Source organism: Pyricularia grisea (genome assembly GCF_004355905.1).
Source record: "Pyricularia grisea strain NI907 chromosome V map unlocalized Pyricularia_grisea_NI907_Scaffold_6, whole genome shotgun sequence".
In the NCBI taxonomy this organism is placed as follows: domain Eukaryota; kingdom Fungi; phylum Ascomycota; class Sordariomycetes; order Magnaporthales; family Pyriculariaceae; genus Pyricularia; species Pyricularia grisea.
The window spans coordinates 2,585,381-2,609,803 of NW_022156719.1; the positions used below are offsets into that span (position 1 = coordinate 2,585,381).

Consider the following 24,423-nt stretch of genomic DNA (forward strand, 5'->3'; position numbering starts at 1 on the left):
TGGGCAACCCGTGACACATCAACAATAAATCCTTGGTTTTGATCGGTGCAATTCTGGGGAGGCTAAACCGTAGTGAGTTAAACGTCTCGGATTGCTGCAGATTGTTTGCGTATCATCGCGCCATTCGAGATGCGTCGCTAGCCTGCCCCTTACGGCCAAGATGAGCAAAAAAAAAAAAAAAAAAAAAAAAAAAAAAACAAGGCACAAAACGCGCCAACAAAAAGACGCGCCCTGCCAAATGTTCTTTTTTTGGTGCCCCTCATAAAACCCCGGCAACATCGGATCCGCGATCGGAGGGTGGGGTCCCTGATTGTTATAAAAACAGCCGACCGGGCCAAGGTCGCCGTTCAAAACCCGGGGCATCCCCGCAAAGTGAGTTGAAAGTCGGACCAGTTTTTCACATATGATTAATTAGGTATTTATTACCTTTGCAATTTGCACCAGTCAATACAGTAACTGGATCTTTCCCTGTTATGATTTTTTTCCTTTTTTTTTTCTTCTCGTAGTATGTTATAGTGCTGCGGGTACCCTGCGTTTTTTTTTTCTCCTCGTTTGCAGGGACAGGTCGAGTACATTAGGAGAAGAAAAAACGCCTCTCTATTCATCCCCTCCAATTCATTCAGCAAGGTAGCTTAGGCAAGGGAGCCATTCTTTTGTTTACTCCTTTATAAAACATGACAAACCAGCGCATACATGTCTTGGCATAATAGCACCTCCTTTCGCTGGCCAGACTGGATGAAACGCTGCCTTGGTCAGTTATCAACTACGGATATCTTTTTCTCAACTCTTGCCTGGTTTTACTGTGTTGGTGTGGCACATCCGCCATGGGGTACCTGATGCAGGCGACAAAGAAAATGCAACTACATACCATACCGTAAACGCGGGTAAGCTTGCATTGAAATCGTACCAGAATAACGAGTAAGCAAAACAGGCAATGCACACAATTGTGGGTTGAGCAGAGGAGGAATAGGATTCGTCCAGGCCTCCTGGTAGGTATATTATGACTTGCATGGAGCACGAACGATCTTCGTGGGTAAAAGCCGTATGCGGATAAGCCGGGTTATCAATTTGAGACTCGAGATTTTTCTGTTGAATCTAAAAACCCATGTTATCCATACATAGTACACTGTATTCTACGGTAAGATTTTCTAGGTTACTGACAACTCTGTGTGGCTGAGCCCCCATCTTACCGTAGGTCACTACCGTACTGGAAACTACCTTCTTACGCGTACTTGAAATTTTGTATCAGAGCCAAATTCGGTGAACGATGATGGATTGGATGGCAGTTTGTGTTGGGATGCCGGCAGTCCGGGTCTGTGGGGCGTTGTAGAGGTTCTGGATTCTTGTCTGGTGTTTTGGTGGAGCTGCTGAAAAACACTGTGTACAGTATTATATGGGAACTCAACACAGCCACCATATTGAGAGTGCAAGGCCCCGGTCCAATCGTTTCAACCCAGTAGAGCTTTGCCTCCCTGGCTACCCAAGTTGAGCTGTAAGTAAACAAACATTTCACACACACACACACCAAATCACAATACCCTACCCTAGGTACCTAAGAAACCTGACAATTGCGGCTGTTTGAAGGGTTTGGGCTGTAAAAGGAATTCCCGGAATAATGCCATATAGGTTTCGAGCATGCCGAAGCGGAAAACCGGGGGGAGACCGACGTCAATATGACGGCGGGATTATGCATTCCTGATTTCTTTCTCCCCCCTTGTGCTTGAGCCTGCCTGATGGACCATGCCACCCCGGTTCCTCCCAAACAGCTTACCCCGGATCACAAAAAACAGTCGTGCCGTGATGTTGACTCTTTTGGGCGGTCTTTTTGTTTTTCCAATAAGCTAGGGATTTCATAATAGTAGGTTCGTATTACCAACCTGGTAAGAAACGCTAGAGCGGCTCCTTCATCCGCGAGTCAAATATTGCAGGCCTGCGAAAATGAAAGGACTGGCGATCCTACACCCGGCGAGCCGTCCCTCAATGAGTAGTAATCCAGGATTTCCAGGTTCTTGCTTACGTAGTATTCCGTAGATGATCCTGTGTGTGAGTGAAAAAAAAAAAAACCATTTCCCGCAGCAGAAGATATTACGAAGTAGCTGATGGAACCTTGGCGCTTGCTATTCCCAGGTTCAAAGACAACAAAACCCCTGCTTTGAGTGAGAAGGAGCTCGTGGCGTAGCGCGCGAAAAGGTCCGAAAAATTGCATGGCGTGACGGTTTGGAATCCTCGCTTGTTCGCCGGTCAGGATCCGGCTTTGTCGGCAGCCAGGGCAAGGCGTGCCTGTAGTGGGCCGTTGGCCATGGAGGAGCACTGCAGTTCGTTACAGGTTGCCAATGTATCCTTTTGTCTTTGTGAGGCCGTTGCTTGAGAGATGGATTCTCTTCTTGTCAGCTCAGAGCCTACTTGTTACTTATTAATCGGCCTATTTCGTAGTAGGAAACTATATTCCGTGGGGTAAGATAATAGCAAGAATCAACAACAACAATCATAAAATAGACAAAAAAAGATTATCAGCAGCATCAGCAACACCCCGCTCGTGCCGCAGTGGTGGGGGGCGTATTCGTCCAAACCACATACAGTATATACATAAGCTATTTGGTGCCGAGGAAAGAAACTTGCTGCGTGCCTTTCTGCAGCCGATGAAAGAGAACGCCGAGGTGGCGCTTCATACGTGTTCTTGGCTGGTGTGCCCACTGGCATTGGATCGGCGGTTGAGTTATCCATGGTATCTATTGTCTTGTCTGTCCTTGTGTCTGCAAGCTGCATGCAGGCCTCTTGCTCATCGCTGTCCACCAGCATTCGTTTCAGGGCCTTGACAGACCCTGAGATACTGGCTAGCTAGCTTTGGATAGATAATGGCTAAACCTCTGGATAACTACCTGTCCAGAAAGGGGTTCTACATCGTAGATTCTGTAGACCAGAAAGAACAAAAGAAAGAAACCCAACATTATCCAGGTGAGCTGAGTTTCCCCAGACGTAACCGGCTCAGTTCCGCTCATAACATTTCGTTGCTATAGGGCTTTTGAGGTGGCCGTCAGATGGTGTGTGGTTGCGCGTAATCATTGGACGGTGAGAACTGGGTAGGGTTTGGCGTGAGAATCTCGCGTCATTGAGTAAACTTTTGCTTGTCCTGCTGGTCCGGATCTTTTTTTTGTTTTTTGTTTTTACTGCGGATCTTTTTTCACTGCACTGCCAAGAGTTTTACCAATAGTCTGATCAGGCGAGATTGATTCGAGACAGTTGAATCTCGTTTAGATCTGATAGGCCGCCATATCGTAGCGATTTGATTGCAATCGTCAGCTTTACTGTATAGCGAATAGGGAGGCAAAAGAAGGATCAAGCTCCGGCGGAGCTGGAAAAACGCCCTGATCGACACGATGTACAGACATTGAGGCACTGGTCAAGTAAAATGATGACCAAACTATCTTGTGTTTGTTTTTTTTTTTTTTTTTGCTAAAAGTTTTGTCCTTGAGCGACATGTTTACGAATCTCATGTAATTACTTTCATTCTTGGATGAGGATAGAGTAGTTGTGGGTTGTGGCTTACTTTTGGACGTTTCGTGTTGCAGCCAATCAACAGTCAGTCAAGAACCCCGGTTTTTCTGATGGCCGTGGTTTCTACCCCTCTACACCACCGAAGAGCCCCACTAAAATCTCGAGCAAGTGAGATCTTGCATCAATACCATCAAACATCATCAATGTTGGTGAGATGATATTGACCGCAGAACCATCTTAGGTCAGAATAAAGCTGCTTGGTTCTCTCTCTTGTGGGTTAGTCTCAAATCCTGCAATTGAGTCAGGGTCCATCACAACCTATCAGAAGTCTGACTGACACTGGGTGCAATCTCACCGGTGTTTTCAGCCCCAGCCCAAATCTTGCCAACCAAGGACAAAAAAGCCCCTGCTGCGCATAGCGACGTAATTACACGCCTGCAGCTGGTAGAATTGTGGCGCTTATCTCAACATCTCAGAATACCCTGGTCTTGTACGGGGGTCCCTCCGTCTTGGAACAGTATCACCTCCGGGACCTCCGTGATTTAAACCTGCCGGCACCGGCCCCGGAAGTTAAGCCGAGGTGAGACAAGGTTAGACCCCGGGCGAAATGGAGACCGATATCAAGGCCATCCTCCCGAATGTGGACCCCGTCGTCTCGGAGTACTCGGTTGGATACCTGACACACGCGTCGACGGCATGGACCGATGAGGAGGACAACGCGGGGCCGCCACCGCTGGCCGAGGCTGCATCCGTCATCACGGAGCTCCTTCTCTCCGCCTCTGGCAACCCCGACGCCAAGCTGCAGGAAAAGATTCGTGCTTTGGTCGACAAGTGGGTGGACAAGTACTCCGAGGCCAACGGGTCGACCGAGCGACGTGGCCCTTCGGTCAAACGTCTTGACCAGACCATTCAGGTCAGCGCCCAGCGAAACATGTCGTCGACGCTGGCCGTGTCTACCGGAGGCGTGGACCTTGAGTCTGCCAACGCTCGCAAGGTTGAGTCAAAGGTCGACCGGAAGAAGCTTGAAAAGGCCGAGCGCAAGATCGCCGCAAAGCAGAGCAAGAAGACGTTCAAGACGGTCGAGTATGAGTCTTCTCGCCTGCTCAACCAGCCCGACCCAGCCCAGTCGTACGAGGACTTTTACATGGCCGTCAACCCGCTCCAACTGGGCGCTGGGGCTGCTGGAAAGAGCAAAGATATCAAAATCGAGAACACGGATGTTTCCATCGGTGGCACCAGGATCCTCACCGACACTACCCTCACGCTATCTTACGGTCACCGGTATGGTCTCGTTGGTAACAACGGTGTTGGTAAATCCACGTTGCTTCGCGCTCTTTCACGAAGAGAGGTTTCCATTCCGACACATATTTCTATTCTTCACGTCGAGCAAGAGGTGAGTTATTTGGCAACGCTATCTTTTCATTCAGAAGTTCTATCATAAGTGCTAACTCATATGATACCTCTAAATCAAGATTACGGGTGATGATACTTCAGCCATACAAGCAGTTTTGGATGCCGACGTCTGGCGCAAGGTGCTCATCAAGGAGCAATCTCAAATCACAGAAAAGCTTGCCGCTATCGAAGCCCAAAGGTCATCCATGGCCGACACCTCGGAAGAAGCAGCCAAGCTCGATCGTGAGAGAGAGGCTCTCGATCAAACCCTTGGCGATGTCCAAGGCAAACTCGCCGAGATGGAGTCCGACAAGGCCGAGTCACGAGCTGCCAGCATTCTTGCTGGTCTTGGTTTCTCTCCAGAGCGCCAGCAGTTTGCCACCAAGACCTTCTCCGGAGGTTGGCGTATGCGTCTCGCTCTTGCCCGAGCGCTGTTCTGCGAGCCGGATCTTCTTCTTCTCGACGAGCCGTCAAACATGTTGGACGTCCCCTCGATCACATTCCTTTCCACATATCTGCAATCATACCCGAGCACGGTGTTGGTAGTTTCTCACGACAGAGCCTTCCTCAACGAGGTCGCAACCGACATCATTCACCAACACTCGCAAAGACTGGACTACTACCGCGGCGCCAACTTCGACACCTTCTACGCCACACGCGAGGAGCGCAAGAAGACGGCCAAGAGGGAGTACGAGAACCAGATGGCACAGAGAGCTCATCTCCAAGCCTTCATCGACAAGTTCCGCTACAACGCTGCCAAGTCATCCGAGGCCCAGTCCCGTATCAAGAAGTTGGAGCGTATGCCCGTGCTGGAGCCGCCAGAGGCTGAGTACAGCGTGCACTTCCGCTTCCCAGACGTCGAGAAACTATCACCACCAATCGTCCAAATGTCAGAGGTCACATTCGGCTACACCCCCGACAAGATCCTCCTGCGCAACGTCGACCTGGACGTGCAACTGGACTCGCGAATCGGCATCGTCGGCCCCAACGGTGCTGGTAAAACAACGGTGCTGAAGCTCCTCATCAGCAAGTTGACCCCGACGTCGGGTATCATCTCGCAGCACCCCCGCCTCCGCATCGGCTTCTTTGCCCAGCACCACGTCGACGCGCTCGACCTGACCGTTTCCGCCGTGTCCTTCATGGCCAAGACGTACCCTGGCCGCACCGACGAGGAGTACCGCCGGCAACTCGGCGCCTTTGGCATCACAGGAACTACAGGTCTACAAAAGATGGAAGTCCTCTCCGGAGGTCAAAAGTCGCGTGTCGCCTTTGCTTGTCTGGCCCTGACGAACCCGCACATCCTCGTGCTGGACGAACCGTCTAACCATCTCGATATCGAGGCCATGGACGCCCTGTCAGAGGCGCTCAACCAGTTCCAGGGCGGTGTGCTCATGGTATCTCACGACGTCACCATGCTGCAGACCGTGTGCACGAGCCTGTGGGTCTGCGACGGCGGTACAGTCGAGAAGTTCAACGGCGACGTCCAGGCGTACAAGAAGAGGATCGCCGCCCAAGCCGATGCCGCTGGTGTTGTCAAGGCGCACTGAGCCGAGGGATATATGTAGTACTTTTTTCAGCTTTACAAGATTGATAGGGGAACAAAAAGGGCAAAATTAAGAAAGAAAGTCTCGAAACAACACTTGCATTCTTCGTTGTTGATGATGTGTCTAGAGAAATGACCGGTGACTTCTTCTTGTGTAACTTTCATCAACACCTTTCTGTCCCCAGTTCATACGTTGCTTGCCCTGGCGTTGAGATCACGCGTACCGATCAAACATTGGCTGCCTAGTTAGTCCAATGTAAACATGATAACAAACCGTCACCTCCCGTGAACAGATTTCCTGTATGATGGCCACATGATTCTCAAAATAGCACATCCTTAAAACTACAATAGACAACCAGTATTCCCAAGCGCGCTGGCTATCAAGTCATCGCCAGTTCTTTTACGACTGGCTGTTTATCTCACTTTAATTTTGTTTGTTTGCTTATTGATATCAAAAAAAAAAAAAAAAAAAAAAAAAAAAAAGAAAAAAAGTCTTGTCCTCCTCGGATAGACCGATCTATTACGATGACAAGCATCTCCCATGAAGATTGCACCATCAATTTCTTTTCTTACTGCTACAACGGTATGCAGCTCGCCTCCCAAGGACATTCCTGGCTGTTCTGGCTTGGCAAACATTCCATCGCAAAAAGAGCAGATTATTTCTTTTTTTTTTCTTTTTTTTTTTGTCATGCCAAACACTTGTCGACTGACTCCCAACTTCCTGACAATCAGTCTGACGATGGCGGGCTCCCTCCCAACCCATCTGTGACCCAAAAAAAAAAAAGCCCCCATTGTCGAGCAAGCAGTCACCAAGTCACAGGGGGGTCGTTCTCCGGGTAGCTCCCGTCAGGGGGGGCCTCCATGGTCGGGCGGTCATCCGATGGATAGCACAGATTTTGCAGGGATGGAGCCCATCGGAAAAAACAACCCTTTCGACTGCATGGAAAGTGGAAAAGTCAGGCACAACCATGAATGCCCTGTGAGTTGCTCGATTTAGATCATGAGTCCGTCCAGGAGGGTGACCGAAGCATGTCCCAAAATATAGGCTGCCAAGAGGCCTAGGGGAGAGTGCATTGCTGGCAGAGACATTAGTGTTAAACAGAGCGAGAGATTTGTGATAGGCCTCCGTAGGTAACAAGGATCAACGGGGCAGATGAAAGTGGCCTTTCGAGTTACCACCACTCATTCATTATTTCCTTATCACCGAGCCTGTAATGGAACTTGGGGGTCACAGTCGGCTGTTACGGCATACAGAGCAGAGCAGATGTGCAAGGCTTACTAGCACGTCGTCATGGTACCTCATCCATTAGCTTGGCTAGTGTCTCTAACAGGAGCGGGCTTGCCTATGCTGATGATACTGATGGTGAAAGGCGAGGATAGTGCTCTTTACGTTCCATAAGGTTTACCGTTCTACGTACCAAGTAGGCACCAAGGACTCTTGAGCGAGCTGCAGAGTTTGTCAACGAGTAACAACCTCAATTCTCTCCTATGAACCACTCTACAGAAACAGCAGGTTCACTAGCAACAGGATAGTGGATTACTTGAAAAGGCACATGAACAGATGCGTATCAACTACTTAATTTCAAATTTGCCGCGACAGAGAGACGTACTATAACATCGAGCCAGGAGTGAAGACAGTTTGAAATTCAATTAATCTACTCACACCAAGCAGAGGTGTGAGAGGCAAGCCTAGGAAATAGGAGAGTCCTCATAAATGTGATAGGACATGACAAGTAACAAGGAAACCAAGAGCGCGGACTATGGACCTCGTGATGGCTCAACAAAGTCGTGACGGCTCGCCCACCAATGACTTTTTATCATAAGAAAGGACAAAAATAAAAACAGATGAAGGGAAATCCCAAGATCCTCCCTCCAGTTCACCCGAGCGTGGTGATGTAAAGCACAATAATAAAGCAGTTCAAACAGGGGCACCGTATTGCTTAGCAAGGTTCTTGAAGTGGTCACGCTCAGCCGTGAGCTTCTCAAGTTTGTCCTCAAGCTCCTCAAAGCGCATGGCCTTGCGCTCACGAGACTTGCGTGCCGCAAGAGTGTTGCGAGCACGCTTCATCGCTACCGTGTCGCTTGGGTCTTCGACAACGATAGGAGGCAGAGGCTTGTCACGACGGCGAGCGTTGACTCCACTAACTGATGAATGACGACCGGTAGAAGATGTAGGCGAGTTGCCAGACTTGCGCCGGGGAGCAGGAGACGGGGCAGCCTCGAGGTCCTCAGATCCCGCCGCAGGAGACTGTTGTTGCTGCGTAGTAGGAGCAGCGAGCTCCTGCGGTAACTGAGGCGCAGCCACGTTGGTGTTCTCCTGGGGGAAGAGCGGGAACCAAGCAGACTCGCCTGCCGATTCCAGGTCGTTCCCAACAAAGTTTGGAGAGACATCGTAGCTGTCGCCAAACTCGGGTGACCCATTATAAAGGGACGGCGAAGTGAGGGTCGTCAAAGCGGTCGAGTTGGGGGCCGACATGAAGTTGTCCGACAGGAATAAGTCCTGAGGAGAGACGGTGCCCATCGTGCTTGCAGTCGTGGAGGCAATGTCAAAGACGCCCGGCATGGCGGGCGAGGGGAACGCAGAAGCTCCACCGCCAAAGGCGGTGAAATCGTCCAAACCCAGATCTAAGTGAGACGAGTGTAAGTTTTGGGAAGATGACGATGTCGGCGATGGGCTCGCGGTGGAGTAAGGAGAAGATTTACCTGATGTGTTGTTCATCTTGGTTTGGATCTGGGTGACGTTTCCGGTACTTTGAGAGAACAGAGGCACAGGCGGTCGTGCAGGTCTTGCGCGATCTGCCGTTAGGGCCACAGTCGAGTTGGGTGCTGAGGATGCGTAAAACTGTTTTGGGAACTGCGTGCTAAGCCGATTTGTGAAAGCCGTTGAGGTGGTCGAATGTCCTGTAGCCTGTATGATCTGTGCGACTCTTTGGTTCTGCGTTGATGGCGAGGCAGAAGGGTGGTTGCGAGAGGCACTTCCGATGGTGGAAGATTGCGAGATAGATCGGCTAGGTTGATGCGAACGCCGCGGCGTATCGAACAGAACAAAGTCCTGTTGTGGTGGCAGATGTTGATAGTGCTGTTGCGCGGATGATGCCGGCAGGCTCGGAGAACTGGAGGGAAGCCATGGTGACTGTTGTGAATCCGTGGTGAAGACTGGGGCGTCTAAGCCGGGAATGGCGGCGGTTGTGAAGAGACTGGAGCCGAAGCTGTGACTAGCAGAGCTGGACTTCAGGTCGACCTTTGCAGGAGGAACTGAAGGGTGTGACGAGTTTTGAGTATAAAGAGTATTTTGAAACGAGGTTGGGGACGGAATCGTGCCGACTGGGGAAGAGTTTAGGACCGCATTTTGGCGATCATGAATGTGCTTGCTTTTTTTTTGTGGGAGTAAAATGATTTGGAGTTGGGAGGGAGAAAGATTCGGAGGGGCTATGAAGATTTGTGGGAAGTAAGGCACTTTTGTAGGTTTTCTCAGGCAGAAACCACTCTTGCGAGGCCAAACGGGACCCACAACGGTCTGTATGGAAGGCCAGGCAAGCGCAGCCAACTGCTGGCTGACAGTCCAGTGCGTTCGGTGTAACACAGTTTGAAAGTGACTTGTGCTGCCTAACGTATTTGGCAGCCGAACATTGCAAATTTCGTTAGCGCATCAGCAGGCTTGAAGTACCTCTACAAGGTTTGGCGCTAGTGGGTTGCGCCCTTCCACGCCCTTCCCCCTCCATCATTACCAGGGGAAGGAAGTGTGAGTCACACTTTTCAACGCTAAGCCAGAAATAGCCCGGTGTGCTCTTGAGGGCCATGACAAAAACGATTGGTGCGTTAAAAACGCCCATTGAGAAATCAAGGGTTCGTATAGTTCAAGGCGCATCATTACAATTATTTTGCAGGGAACTCAAGGTAATTAACGACTCCCATGGCGACCATATTGAAAAGATTGAGAAGCGCCCCATTGAGCCGTGATAGTCGCCCGTGCTACCGTGATCAATCATGTCACTCACTCTATACCTTACAGGCAAGAACAAGAAAGAAGCACGGTCGCGCAACGAGCTCCGCCTCTTTGGGCCGTCCGCCAACCGCAACCAATCAAACTTGGTGATGGGTACTGGACGCGACAGCATTTTCATTGGCCGATAGCTGCGAGCCGGGGACAAGGACCGCGTACAGGTCCTAAAGTACCTCTCAGCCTGGCCACGGATTCCTAGTTAGCGCATGCGACTGAGTAGGTAGGTAGCAACATTTTTGATGGTGCTCAAAAGCGCTGCCTGCCGGTTTACTTATGGGGCAACGCTGCCTTGGTCAACTTGGTTGACAAATCAAGACATCAGGATGTGGCCTAATGACGAATCTCCTGCCAGTCGGATTATATGTTCGTCGTCGTCTTGCAGCTTATTCCAGACATACAAATGCATTTTCATCTCACTCCTCCACACATATTACGACGCAGGACTTTAGGCGAGTTTCTGAGCCTTGCAGACTGCATTGATAGTATGGAGCAATCAACTACCAAGTACCTTACCTTGTCTTGCCTGTCTATCCACCAAGCCACCTAGTATGTGATGGAATGGATGTGTTTGCCGGTTCCATTGGGTGGGCTTGAAGGGGGGGCTGAGTGCGTATTCAGGCCTCGTGTCCATGTCCTAGTGATGTCGTTCACCCACCCTTTATCTTATTAATAATACCCAGCACCGGAATTGACCCTACAGTATCAATGGGCGCTTCATCAGCCCTACGCAATTAACACGGGTATAGGACCAAAGGACATGTAAAACAACAAATCGGACACGGTCTCTTTTAACCAGCCGTGGGAGCTATGCCAAAGTACCAAGTGATTGAAGTTGGGATTGGTCTGATCTGAAAAAAATGGGATAAAAAAAGAAGCATAAAACCAATAATCAATGCAATCCCGAGGTATGATTTGTTTGCTCTACTCGGTACCTAGGCACTGAGTAGAATATTCCTAGGATTCAATCCTCAACTGCAGGTTCGTGGCAGAAAAGCGGAGCCCGATCTCCGCGGCGTTATGGATTGCTTGCCGCGGCGGTACGTCGGGATAACAGCAAGGATTCCGAAATTTTTGCATCTGGACGCGGCCACTGTAATCTGTTACATTCTACAGTCCTGAACTTTTGAAGGATTTGCGACGGATACTAGACTAGGATCAAATAGCAAAAGGACCTAGGCTTATTCGCGGTGTCCTGACTCTGACCGTGCTATGAACCTGACACCCTGGCCGGCACATTTTGAGGTTCTTGGTAAGAAGTGTGTTGGTACTGCGCCCATGCATTGTTATCCATGATAGGACTTGGTACCGCCGTGCTGGAAACGTACTCGGTATCTCGCCGGAAAGTGGAGAAACTAACTAACGCTACAGTACGATGTTTCAATTCTTCAATTCAATGGATTACTTTTTGAAAATGCCTCGTGTATCCCTTAGAGAACTAGGACTCTGGCGAATCAAACTCATCAATTCAACTTTGCAAAAGGCGGACGTCTCAGTTTGGCGACCTGAAAAAGTGTGAGTCACCTTCTCCAAAGTCTAGCCTGGGCTTGAAGCAAGGGGGTGGGTCTGCAAATAGTATCTACCGTATGTAATTTGGTGGTTTACTAAGGCCCCCTGCACTCGCCAAAGCGCCAAACCCCGATCCCCCGGATCCATATTTTGGTTGTGTTTTCTTGGCGGGGCTTGCGGTTTTTCAATTTTTTTTGTTTTAATGGGAAACTCCATCTTGCGAGGTCCCAAAAAGTATTACATAGGTAGACAAGGTTTATTTCAAGCGGCACCATAATCGCGCCGTCTTACATGCCAATTCAGATCCCGAAGCGGACACCTGCCTCAATTTCCACTCTCGGTTCCGCATTGAACCAGAAACACAGAGAGCGGATTGCGGCTTTTGCGGATATTGCCTTTATTATTCTCATGCCGGCCGAAACATGGACACACGCAAACTTGGGTACGTGGGCCGGCAAGGACCGGGTGTGTCTCCCCCGCAAACTATCGGAAAGTGTCCCGGGCATTTATCTACGTGACCCAACTTCTCCCGAGCCTCTCTGTTCGACAGTAAAGCCTTTTTGGTCACCTGCATGCCTAGCAAATATCCTTCCGACCTGATTTCGTCAACGACATGGTTGACCTCATTCGTTGGTCTTGTGATCACATTTACATACACCAACAGTCCAACATCAAGAGCTCCAGAGTCAAAATGAATCTGCACATTCGGGTCTTGACGACGATGAATGGATATGTCTGACTTGATCAGGTTCGAGTGGTTTGTGTCTCGTTTTGTTCTGTGCGATGTAACAAAATGGAATGGTGTCAATCATTCAAATTGTCTCGACAGTTTGTGAGAAAGGAGGACCACTCAGGTATCATATTTTGAATGGCTGGCTTACTGAACGGACATTGAACTCATGCTATATATGCAAAGAAGAAAAATCGTCAACATGAAACTTGCTCTATTGACTTTTTGACTGTTCATGCAATGATCAAACAAGCGACAGAACCTGCTGACACCGACAAAATATTGGCCAGAAAGTAACAAAATCATAGATGATTCATGGCAGGCACCGCGCTTGACCCAGGAGCGAGCCCCTGAACCTCACTGAGTGGTGCATGCTGCCTCCCAGGATCATCCACAACCGGGACTGGCGACCCTCTTTGCGTCGCCTCCTGGTCTCCGACTTGATGGGCGATGATTTCCATCATTCGATGGACGGCCCTCCACTCCGCCGCCGTCCCCTCGTCCTGTGCCGCCTCCTCGGCCTGGCGGAGCCATTCCTTCCACTCCTCCGTCATGGGTGCCGCCCCGCTGCGTTGCACCCAGCCCGTCTTCTTGGTGGCCCGGATCGCGTACCACAGCGTCCGCGTGAAGCTGGGGACACCCTCGTATTGATCATCTACAAGACTGCCGCCGCCTTGCTGTTGCTTCTTTTCCGTGGGCAAGTGCGCATCCTGCAGCTCGAGCGGCGTCTCGCCGTTACATTCGTAGCGGCTAAGGTCCCAGAACAAGCTCCGTGGCAGCATGCCCATGGCCCAGTACATTGCGTTTAGGCAGATGTAGCTCGAGCCGACAAAGAGCTGCATGTACCAGGAGCAGTTGCCCAGCAGCACGGTCGACAGCATGAGCATCATGGTGCCCAGCCCCATCATGAACTTGTACCACCTCTCGCCGATGTGATACCTGCACTCCTCTGTCCCGGCAGTGTACAGTTCACGGGCGACGTCCTCGGTGCAGCGGATGAGGATGAAGGCGCCCTCGCGCGTGCGGATCATGACGTCGCCGGGCGGCACCCGATGGTTGTGTGTCCGCAGCATCAGCACCGGCTTCCACCAGCTCGCGTATCCCACGAGGCTGCTCTGTAGACTGATGAGGGACACCGCCATGATCGCCGGCCCGTCGGTCCAGACCCCCGCCCCGACGAGCAGTGCGGCGGTGAGCATCATGCTCAACACGGCCAGGATGTGCAATGGGCTTAACAGCGCCGCTGGGACCGCGGGCCGCTCCGCTTGGTTGACCGGGACCGGGTCGGACACAATGTCGGTGAGCCTGTCAAACCTGGTCTGTCGCCGGTGGATGCCCCGTTCTGGGTCGGTCACGCGCTGGCTGTCCACAGCGGTTGTACTTCCTGTTTGGTTGATGCTGTCATCTTCCACGGGCCTGGTTCCCGCTTGCAGTTCGAAATCTTCCCTGTCACGCCTAAAACGAAAAATACCCCGCAACATATAACGCAGCTTTCCAAGCGAACCGCTGGCGGCCGCAGGTCTCGTGACGGAGGAAACGAGGTCTGCATGTTCAATCCTGAGTATCTTAAACTCAAACGGCTGCAACTTGTCGAGCGGGTGGATGATGTTGGCAAAGAAGCCCACCGTGTCTAGGACGACGCCGCTGTGCACGCCCGTCAGCTTGGCCGGCGTCTGCGGCATCCTCTGCGGCCTGGACGGTTTGAGGAGCGCCTGGGGCGCGGGGAGGATGCGCGGCAGCAGGCACAGGCTGGAGGCGGTGATGGTCTGCGAGTGCTCAGCCATGGAAGATTCGCCGATGACTGCCAGCAGCGTGATGACGTCCAGCCGCCATTCCAGGCTGTCCGTCTTGTTGTTTGGGACCTTGGGCCACCATTGTGAGATGGCGCTCCGGGTTAACTCTGGTTCTGTCATATTTTCCCCGCAGGCTTTGACGATGGGCCGAAAGGATTTAGAGGCCGGGGCTGAGCAGGTAGGATGCTACCAGACGAGAGCTGCCTCAGAGCTGGTCCCCAACACTTTGGTACCCTCCTGGACCGGTTGTAGTGCACAGGAGTTAGCTGGATGCCTTGGGTACCAAAATAGGTAGGTATCTAACCAGACTCACTATGTAAGGTGTACAGGGTTATTCCTAGTGTATGACGTGATATGAGCAAAGCATATCAAAGTAAACCAGGCATTTATGCAAAAGCTATACTGGTTCGAATAAACTTATTACCGAAGCAGACACAGCGGGGATACACCCCAAATTATACATATAGAACTAAAAACAGTCGAGGAATGGAACGAGTTGCAGCCATGATTTTTTTTTTTTTTTTTAAAAAAAGCGCACCTTCAACAGTGAAACAACCCTTGCCGTTGTGGCTGAAGGGCTGACGTGCTAGACTTGCAAGCAACGAGGGCAAAAACATCACATAAGAAGACGACTGGTCAGGTTTCTGCGACGAACCATTCGACAACATGCAAGTGACAGGCCAGACAAACCCCAAGGATCTGGACAGAGAAAAAGAAAAAGAAACCGTACGCCTCTGCCCCGTTTGTGTTGATTGCAAGTCTGATTTTCAAAAGAGTCTCAGAGTCTTTTAATGTAACTCGCCGCCTTGCCTCTTGCCAAGGTTACACAGCGTCGGCCTTAAGCAGGCTTATCCACAGCCTCAGGCAGTTAGGGGTAAAGTTGGCATTTTCAACGGGCGCCTGGGTGGCTGTGCCTAACTAGGTGTGTTCTACTATGTAGACATAGGTAGTGAATTACCCGGTTGGTTCTTGATGTTGTAGTTGGACATCTTAAGTATGTAAATCTGAGGCAAGGTTCCATGTGAAGTGCAGAAAAAACTTGCACAGCCACCCTCTTGACCCACGCCACCACTGTCAAAGTATAAAAACAAATGTGTAACAATCCCAAAGGAGCAATAAAGCTGGTCGTCAAGTTAGCTTGGCCCCTCATTTCGTTTGACTTTATGTGCTTTGAAGAATCACCAGAGTGAGGAAAAAGAATCATCCGTTCAGTAACCCCTGTAACTCCCAACTCCTTACAATGAGTTCCCTGGTTTACCACCCACCCTCTAGTCTAACGCCTCTGTAAACTATCCAGGCCATATCGATGCTAAAACTCCAGCTGCAATGCAAATAATAAAAAAAACCCAAAAAAAAATGAACCCCCCNCCCCCCCCCAAAATGACAATAATCATAATGTTTGAAATGTCTTTCGTCTACTAGATCTCGTTATCATCCGCCTCAAGATCCTTGTACTCCTCGATCAACCAGTGCACGAACTCGGCCCACAGCTGCTCCCAGTGCTCGTTGACCTCACTGCGCTCATCGTCAGTGAGGCAGGCATGTTCGATGCTCCATTTGATGAGCTGCTTCCAGCCGTGAATCGTAGTGTCGCTCCTCCCCACAAACATCTGGTAAAAGTCATGGCTCAGCGAGGATTTGAACAGGGTGCCGTTGTCGCTGTTCAAGGTGCAGTGTACATTGTTCGCCAGCAGGTTGTACATGGCGTGCCCTTTGACCCTCGGGGTCAAGCCCAGAACTTCGTTCGAGATGGGACAGAGCTCGAGGCAAATGTTACGCTTCTTCATTTGTTCCATGATGTACGGGTGGCGTGCCAAGGCGAAACCGTGGCCGATACGCTTCGAGTTGAGAAGCAGCGCATCGGTCAGGTTGCCGTCGGGTGTGTCGTCACCCATCTCAAGAGTCTCTCCGCAGTGGAAAAGAAAAGGAATATCGAGGTTCTCTTTGTCACATTGCTCCCTGAATTTGAGAAATTCCGGGACAAAAAACTTGAGGGGATACCCGGCAGCCTCCTCGCCCACAAGATCAAAACCTAAATAACAAGTTAATAAAAACCAACAACTCCCAAGACCACATAAGACGTAGACTTACCAGCTATCAGATTGCGCCACCGTTTTTTGAACTTGATGCATTCGTCCAGGGCATTCGCCACTTGTTCTCTCTTGAATATCCTTGGCGTGCAGTATATGACCTTAATGCCTTTAAAGTATACCTTTCGGCCATTCTGATGCGCCGGCGGCATAAACTCTTCACAAACCTGCTCGATCATCTCCATTATCGATTCATTGTTGTGCTTGGCCGAGCCGTCGTCGTAAAAAACTTGGTTCGTATGCATGAAATTTGGCCTGATCTCTGCGTACTGGATATTGTCATCCACGAAATCCTGCAGACACGCGCGGGTGTAGCTCTTGAACGCAGTTTCGTAGTTGAAAAGGCCCTTCATCATACGAGTACGGCCATTGAACTTTTCCCAAGCTCTTCATTTCCAGTTATGGTTAGCAAAAGCGAGTAAGTTGGGCAAAGAAAGAACAACTGTGTCCGACTTACCCTGTGACTGTTTGGTGTATTCCATAGGTCTCGTCCACTCCAAACACGAGCTTGTTGAGCAACCATTCGTCGACGGAGCTCTCTACCAAACCGGTGCCCGAGAACTGGGCGCGAAACGTAGCATATGGCATCCATTTACCTCCCACATAGCCTGGCTCGAACACGTTCCAACCGGGCTCCTCCTTCTCGACGGGAACAATGCTGAATTGTATTTCGCATAGGTCAAGGTCGCTCTTCTGCAGCAGTGGCCTGTTGCTATGGATAAACATGCGTTCTTGATCCTTGGCTAGATCTAGCAAGAATCTTGGGTCAAGACATGAGTTGAAATGGATGTGAAGATGAGTACCCTTGGGCATGCGCCGAGCTACCTTGAAAAGGGCCGACTGATTTATCAGGTCAACGTTATAGAGGAAGTGATCCCCCATATGCCGATCATGCGTTTGCCCACTGAAACCTGAGGTCTTGGGGGCGTTGGCAAACAGCTTTGCGTCTTTTCCCCTCAAGCGCTGCAAAACCTTGTTGGCCTCTCGCTCAGGCCCAGTCGCATCCGCGAAGCAGTCGTGGTCAAATGCCAAGGTATGCTCCCGAGACTTCAGCTCTGCGCGCGCATTTTCATACTCTGACAATCCGGGCTCATCCGACTTGAAGGACAGTGGAATGGGGGTCCAGCGCAGATGCTGCTTGGAGGGTTGACCGTGAGAGGTCACTGGTGTCTTCCGCCGTCGTTGTTGCACGGCCTCGTCCAACGCAGAGAGCGTACTCCAGTTTGCGCCCTGTTCCACTGACGATGACGAATCCATGGCGGTGTCGATTTTGCGCTTCAACTTTGGTGGCGAGAAAGCTCCAGGCAGGGGATGGTCCTCCTGATGTGCGGGGGTCTTCTTCACGAGCTTAGATTGCGCGCGCGTGATAATGCCCGACCGTGACTTCCTTAATGGCAGTGACGATTTAGCTGAGGTTGTCGCGGATGGTGATTGTGGGGGTGTTGTGTCTCTGGCGTCTCCTTCACTTTTTTCCTTGTCTACCGACGTGCAGTTGTTTCCCATTGGAGCGACAGATGATGGTTTCATGCGCCTGACGACAGATTTTATGTATTTCGAGCGCTTTGTCTGATCCAATGTTCTCTCCATGCAGAGTGCTGGCATTACCGATAGGCCTCCCTAGTGAACGCGATCGGACGACAGTATTAAACTAAGGTAGGTAAGCTTTGTCGCGATGCAAAGACAATGGTATATTGCGCCGGTTGCAGAAAATAAAATAAAAAAAAATGAAAAATGAAACAAATGATAAACCTGTTTGCGAACCGCACACCGATTCTAATTAAGGATATCGGAAATGGCTGTGTCCTCAATGAAAGAAAATCAACTTCTGTCGAGTCAACCAACGGTCGCAAAGGTGTAACGACTGCGCTCCCGCATTTGGAAGTCTGATGATGCAATCAATCGTGTGTTTGTTTGCTAACCGCGAATTCTGCCTGAGTTGTTCCTGCGATATGACTGTAACGGACAGGCAGTAATAAGTCCAGTCGATGCAACCCTTCAACTCACAAAGTAGGTAGGTAGTCAGGCCCAGCTTACGGGACTTCAGCCCAGCTTAGGGCCACACCATGCATGGCAAGACAGGCTGCTGATTTACTAGTTCTAATTGAAGGTATACCAACAAAAAGTGGGGTAGTGTAAGGTAGGTCCTGTGCTGCCCTGCCCTGCCCTCAGTGGCTGAGTGTCGGTGACCTTTGCATTTGACACCAAACCTTATCCATCACCTGCTCGATCTGACAGATATTCTGACAAGAGGTGGAAAAATCATCGACATTGAGAGATATTTGTCGACTTCGTTTATAAAAATCACAAGCCCTAAAACGACGTGGAAAAACCCACGTTGAAAAAGAGGTCTTTACCTTACGGCTAGGTAGCTGACCTAAACTAGATTTAGTCTATACTAGTCTAAATCCTCTCAGTCGGCCGAAGTAAGGCAGTTCCAATTGTGTTTTTCTTCATGTCAAGACTAATATCCTGACAACTGTTTATTCATTGCTTACACTTCTCCCACATCCTGTCAAGCAGTTTGCTACTCACCGCAGCTGCCAACTTGCGTCCTGGAATTACCTACATAGACGAGAGTATCATGAACGCCTGTACCAAAAGTAGACAAAAACGAAGCAGAAAAACAAAAAAAAGAGAACCGGCAAAATAAACCCGTGATTTCAAAGCAAAGTCGACAGCCAAATTCAGCATGTCATGAAAGAAAAACCAGCATAATCCGTTCCTGATGCCCCATAAACTCCTGGACTGTGTGATCGATTGAGTGGCGAAGATCAATAAAACGCGAAAAGAAAGCGTGTATCCCAGTGATGACCAATACCCACATGTCGAGGACAAGGCCGAACGTCGCGTAGGACCCCTGGCAACGAAGAGCTTTCACCGCTGTCGTTATTGCTCCTGCTTCAGGGCGAGTCCGGCAAACAAGTGTCTGCACAAATTTCTCCGTCCTGCCGTTGCAGGTTCAGAACGACCGGTTCATGATGAAGGTTCCGTTGACGGTCTGGCAGACGGCCTGGCCAAGAAGCCTTCCAGATACCTGTCCTCGGGGTGCGGAAACTTCGACAACAGAGACCACGATAGTGACTGTGACGTAACACTCGATATCATTTTGACCCTCAGGCTTGATGAGGCCAACATCTACGAAGTGTTGGACCCCTACACGTCGTCCATAGTTCCGGCGGGCTCCTCATCTTCGTCACCAAAGCTGGCCACGGACGACATGTCGCTGTCATCCTCGCTCTCATTTCCTGCATCGGCCGCAGCCTCCTTGCTTGCATATCTTTGGACGTACTCTACTTGCAGAATTAGTACATGTAAAAAAGTTACAGCTGTTGTCAAGGCATAGACTGACCTTTAACCTTGGATTCGTACGACTTGGGTTCCCTAAGCATCAGTGCAGCCGCTTCACCGTTCAGCGGATCGGTCGGGTTCGGATACCGGAGCAGCTGTGGCAGAAACACCTCAAAGATGTTGATCATGTCGAACATGGGCGACCATGTTTGATTTATCACATCCAGACATACAGATCCCGACCTAGTTTGATCGCACTAAGCGTCAGCGACAAAGTTTACCACTTCCACCAAGTCATCACAGTGCGTATAGGCCACGTACAACTCGTCGATGTTTGGGTGGAATATGCGGTTCACGAATCCGATGCTGGGTGACTTGTATGGGTACTGATCTGGCAGCTCCACGTGAACTTTCCAGGTTCCGCCTTCAAAGGGTGCTGATTTCCAAGATCAAACCGCGTTAGCCTTACTCTCGAACCAATTCGCTGTGGGTAAAGACTGTAGATGTAGAGCCTGGGGCAGCTTTTGTTGGCGTAGTGGAACTAACTCTCTTCAGGACCCTTGAACACAACGTAAAACTCTTGCCTATCATAGCCACACTGTTTAGTCTCGTCGTCCGTCTCGTCTAGAACTCATAAGTGGTTGCGAAAGTGCGCTCTCGCGGGAGCGTTGCATCGTGATCGGATGGGAATAGTTATGTGCCACGCTTACACTGCAGAAAGCGATATGTTAGCAGCTGCAGCATCTCGACGCGGGAATATTAAGGCCGAGCAGCGAGTAAAAGCCTTGGGTGTACCACATACTGTTGTCGTTGACGAGGGTGACCTCATAGTCACTCATCATCCTTTCAACCTGTTAGCTACGAGGCTATGAGGGCTTCTTCGGGACATCTTCTCACATCCTGGCGCGAAAAAAACATCTGTTAGCTTGGTATCCCTCACAAAGGGCGGAGGCTAGGCGAGATAAAAACCAACTTCATGACCTATAGAGCCAAAGAAAACTGTCAGCAACTGAGCTCTTTGTTCGGTGTCGTTTGGCTCTGCTGCACTTACATCCGTCTCGATCCTCCTCCGTGGACTACTCATCTTGGCAGGTTATCTGTTCGCTGTTTCGAATAACGGTTTTCGTCGTGCTCGCCTCCGGCTTTACGGATGCCGTGGGTTATTGTACTAGGTGCTATCGCTGCACCAGCCTTACGGACCGGGTCGTTGGGGTAATTTACGTGGGTTTTATCGTCGGGCCGCACACGAGTCGGAACGAACGGTTTTGGTTGTTTGTCGGAGCAACACACAGCAAGCGGGGACTTGGTCGTTGCGAGTTGGGATCGGTTTCGATGCGCAGCCAAAAAAAAAAAAAAAAAAGAGAAGAAGAAAAAGGGTGTAAGAGTGCCGTCTTTCAAAACGAAAACGACCAAAGGGGTACTTGGCTGTTGGGTTTAAAAAATGGGGGTTTAAGAAGAGCTGCTGTTGTGCACGCAACGGTTTGGGCAGATGTCGTCAGTTAAGCAGTTGGCTCATGCAGCGCGGGGAGTCGGGGCCTGACGAGACGCGGGCTGCTCCATGTCATTGACGGGGATCACGAATGCAACCCACCCCTCGATAAGGCTAGAACTGGCAAGCCCAGTTATATCCGATAAGGGAATGGAAGCAAGCAAGCAAAGCAAAGCATAGCAGTTCGCCGCACCCCCGCCCAAAGCACTAAAAAAGTCACGAGACGCCAGAGTTCCTTGAGGTTAAAACGTGCTTGTTTGAATCACCTGGCCTGGGGCCACCCCTTTCACAAAGCAGGTTAAACGCAATTGCTTTGTGGTGCAGCGCTACAGATGTGTGCATCGCTAGAAAGCTTGCCGAATCAATTGGTGGCGCCAACCTAGGATGGGAGCAACTGACAAGTGTTCGTCTCACTGTCAATACATTCGGCGACCTAGATGGATCGGACCATATTTCTGGAAGACTACGGCTTGATTAGCAGGCTTTGACTAGTTTAGGCACGTAAAATCGGTGAGCAAGATCTCTTTTCGAGACCTAGAGGCGATGGCCCCTGATTCACCCCTGATGTACTGTACACACTGTATAGTAAGGGTGTATTCTAGCTGCAACAGACTTGGCATGGAGAGCACAATTCAAACCAAGCAATATTAACAGTCGTCCAACGCGGCAGCAGACTACTGTATGTGTGTAAGACTATAATACTATGTATGTAGTACGCTACACTACTTTTCAGTATTAATTAACGCAATGAATAGAAAAGGTATAGCCGCTGATGTGGCAATGCCGCCATGGTAACGCTGATCGCAAAGAGTCAACGGTGAATAAGCGGAGTCCACCTGACTCTGACCACCCACCGGGATTCGTTCCCACGCCGTCCGCCGCGGGGGGGTTTCCCAAGAAGATCCGATCTTCAGGCACTTGCCGTCCGTCCAGTTTCGAGCCTCGGCTCCTGCGGTAATGCTCACTCACCTTCAAAACACAAAAGTGGGAATAGGTCACGTGCCCGTCTCGTCCAAGCGGTTGACAAAATAAAGGGTCTGCAAGTCACTCTCACAGCCAGAAAGTATGAATAGGGTACTTTGCGCATGTCTGTACCCCTGTCCGAGCCATTGCTGGTCAGTCCGGGATTAGAAAAACACCAGAATTTTGAGAGATGTTCCCCAATGTACGCGTGCAAAAATCATCATGACCTTAGTTATTAAAGAACGAAATGTGGCCAAGCCCCAGAAAAAATTTCTGTCATGTATTCTCTCTTCTTTTGTTCCAATCTTCGTCACTCATAATCAAATTTTAAAGCAGGAAAACTTGGGTTGCAACTTGAGAGCAAATTACGTTTACGCAAGAGGTTGTTCCTTTTTTGTGCATCCATACTCTTGAGCACGTGCTTTTCCCCAAGTACACAGTACCTTCCACCACTGCAATCGTTGCACGTGACCACAGGTACTGTAAACATGCACCCGCCCGCAGCCACAAATGCCCTGGCCCGGTCGTGTACCTCAGTGGCTTCCACATTGGTCAGGGGTCGCGCGATCGACTTGCTCAGGATACAACAGCCATGCCGCGCTTTGAGCAGCATTGCAGCCTCACCGGCAAGACCTTCAACCCGCCCAGTCCAGGCGTCTACTGCGACCTCACAGAACCCGCAGCAACAACAACAATGCAGACATAGCTCGCATTCACCAATGGGTTCACCTATTGCCAACCAGCGCAAGAAGGTAACCCTCGGTACCCTGCGTTCCCTCTACAAAAAAGGAGAACCAATCACCGTCATGACGGCGCATGACTTTCCCAGCGCCCATGTCGCCGATGCTGCCGGCATGGACATCATTCTCGTGGGCGACAGCCTGGCTATGGTCGCCCTTGGTATGGAGGATACCAGCGAGGTCGTGTTGGAGGAGATGTTGCTGCACTGCCGTTCGGTCGCAAGGGCCACAAAATCCGCTTTCACTGTAAGTCCCCCTCGACCCCACTCCATCCATCTCCCTTGCATGTACCACCCCGGCCCAACAACATTCCTCATGCTAACATAGCAACTAAGATTGGCGACCTTCCTATGGGCTCATATGAGGTTTCACCCGAACAAGCTCTTCAGACAGCTATCCGCTTCGTCAAGGAAGGCCGGGTGCAGGGAATCAAGATCGAAGGCGGTCGGGAGATGGCGCCGACGATTCGCAAAATCACTGGAGCTGGCATTCCCGTCCTCGGCCATATTGGTCTGACTCCCCAACGCCAACACTCGCTCGGTGGATTCCGGGTTCAAGGCAAAACATCTGCTGCAGCCCAATCCCTCCTGCAAGATGCCCTAGCAGTGCAAGAAGCCGGGTGCTTTGCCACGGTCGTCGAAGCCGTCCCCGCCGAGGTCTCTGCCCTGTTGACTAAGAAGCTGTCCATCCCTACCATTGGTATCGGCGCGGGCAATGGCTGCTCTGGACAGGTCCTGGTGCAGATCGACATGACTGGCAACTTCCCGCCTGGCCGCTACCTGCCTAAGTTTGTCAAGAAGTACGGAGACGTTTGGGGAGAGTCGATGAGGGCGATCGAGGCTTATAGAGATGAGGTGAAGAGCAGAGCCTATCCTGGCCCCGAGCATACGTATCCGATGCCAAGCGAGGAGCTGGCTGCGTTTAAAGCCGTGATTGAGGGTGAGAAGAGTTTGGAATAGACCTACGAGCGTTGATGCGCATAATTACTGTATAGCGTTGGAGTTGCGTATTAGTACATGGGCATTGTGCTTGCATGGAGCGGCATTGTTTAGATTTGCATACTTATACCTTGTTTTTCGGCCGTTCATAGGCCTCGAGGCACCCATCAGCCTGCATATCGTCGCTGGGAGGCAAAGATATAGGCATTTAATAGACTATCTGAGCAGGTCTTTTCTTTCTTTCTTTTTTGAAGAGTGCTGCAAGCTTATAGATCGTCCACGGCACTAACGCAAAGACGCACTACCCAAACGCAGGAGTCATGGAGTAAGATACGTTAAGTTGGCCGTTCGAGTCCTTGAAGCACTGTTTGAGCACTCAAAGCAGATCAGCAACTGATATCAATTCTTTCCGCATTCATCCCGCGTAACCCGATAGCCGTTGGGAGGGGGGGG

General features: G+C 50.5%; 9 protein-coding genes across 9 annotated transcripts in view; 2 read left to right on the forward strand and 7 right to left on the reverse strand.

Moving 5' to 3' along the window:
* Positions 1 to 1,915: 1,915 nt before the first annotated feature.
* On the reverse strand, positions 1,916 to 2,308 carry PgNI_08731 (uncharacterized protein; the record flags this gene model as incomplete). The annotated part of the gene is made up of 2 exons (XM_031128723.1): positions 1,916 to 2,037; positions 2,065 to 2,308. Coding segments are annotated over 2 exons (366 nt in total), but the record flags the coding sequence as incomplete, so codon positions are not given.
* Positions 2,309 to 3,112: 804 nt separating this feature from the next.
* PgNI_08732 (uncharacterized protein) lies at positions 3,113 to 3,458 on the reverse strand (the record flags this gene model as incomplete). The annotated part of the gene is made up of 2 exons (XM_031128724.1): positions 3,113 to 3,257; positions 3,388 to 3,458. Coding segments are annotated over 2 exons (147 nt in total), but the record flags the coding sequence as incomplete, so codon positions are not given.
* A 272-nt stretch (positions 3,459 to 3,730) lies between these two features.
* PgNI_08733 (uncharacterized protein) lies at positions 3,731 to 6,629 on the forward strand. Its single transcript, XM_031128725.1, has 2 exons — positions 3,731 to 4,888; positions 4,968 to 6,629. Exons 1-2 carry the CDS (start codon positions 4,103 to 4,105, stop codon positions 6,432 to 6,434), a joined length of 2,253 nt encoding a protein of 750 aa, XP_030979034.1. The 5' UTR covers positions 3,731 to 4,102; the 3' UTR covers positions 6,435 to 6,629.
* Positions 6,630 to 7,904: 1,275 nt separating this feature from the next.
* On the reverse strand, positions 7,905 to 10,230 carry PgNI_08734 (uncharacterized protein; the record flags this gene model as incomplete). The annotated part of the gene is made up of 4 exons (XM_031128726.1): positions 7,905 to 9,055; positions 9,134 to 9,797; positions 9,942 to 10,036; positions 10,098 to 10,230. 4 exons carry the CDS (start codon positions 10,228 to 10,230, stop codon positions 8,349 to 8,351), a joined length of 1,599 nt encoding a protein of 532 aa, XP_030978496.1. The 3' UTR covers positions 7,905 to 8,348.
* Positions 10,231 to 12,971: 2,741 nt separating this feature from the next.
* On the reverse strand, positions 12,972 to 14,582 carry PgNI_08735 (uncharacterized protein; the record flags this gene model as incomplete). Its single annotated transcript, XM_031128727.1, has 1 exon — positions 12,972 to 14,582. The coding sequence occupies one exon, from the start codon at positions 14,580 to 14,582 to the stop codon at positions 12,972 to 12,974; it is 1,611 nt and encodes a 536-aa protein (XP_030978494.1).
* A 931-nt stretch (positions 14,583 to 15,513) lies between these two features.
* Positions 15,514 to 18,440, reverse strand: PgNI_08736 (uncharacterized protein). Its single transcript, XM_031128728.1, has 3 exons — positions 17,010 to 18,440; positions 16,554 to 16,939; positions 15,514 to 16,494 (listed from the first exon to the last, which is right to left on the reverse strand). Exons 1-3 carry the CDS (start codon positions 18,152 to 18,154, stop codon positions 15,881 to 15,883), a joined length of 2,145 nt encoding a protein of 714 aa, XP_030979033.1. The 5' UTR covers positions 18,155 to 18,440; the 3' UTR covers positions 15,514 to 15,880.
* A 408-nt stretch (positions 18,441 to 18,848) lies between these two features.
* Positions 18,849 to 21,342, reverse strand: PgNI_08737 (uncharacterized protein). Its single transcript, XM_031128729.1, has 6 exons — positions 20,883 to 21,342; positions 20,643 to 20,740; positions 20,387 to 20,551; positions 20,162 to 20,276; positions 19,902 to 20,083; positions 18,849 to 19,842 (listed from the first exon to the last, which is right to left on the reverse strand). Exons 5-6 carry the CDS (start codon positions 20,035 to 20,037, stop codon positions 19,706 to 19,708), a joined length of 273 nt encoding a protein of 90 aa, XP_030979032.1. The 5' UTR covers positions 20,038 to 20,083; positions 20,162 to 20,276; positions 20,387 to 20,551; positions 20,643 to 20,740; positions 20,883 to 21,342; the 3' UTR covers positions 18,849 to 19,705.
* A 1,192-nt stretch (positions 21,343 to 22,534) lies between these two features.
* Positions 22,535 to 24,423, reverse strand: part of PgNI_08738 (uncharacterized protein) — a 2,551-nt gene continuing 662 nt past the window's right edge. The window contains exon 2 of the mRNA XM_031128730.1: positions 22,535 to 24,334. Coding sequence (XP_030979142.1) covers positions 24,272 to 24,334 — 63 coding nt within the window. The 3' untranslated portion in view covers positions 22,535 to 24,271. The remainder of the gene's footprint in view (positions 24,335 to 24,423) is intronic.
* On the forward strand, positions 22,781 to 23,991 carry PgNI_08739 (uncharacterized protein; the record flags this gene model as incomplete). Its single annotated transcript, XM_031128731.1, has 2 exons — positions 22,781 to 23,278; positions 23,368 to 23,991. The coding sequence occupies 2 exons, from the start codon at positions 22,781 to 22,783 to the stop codon at positions 23,989 to 23,991; spliced, it is 1,122 nt and encodes a 373-aa protein (XP_030979141.1).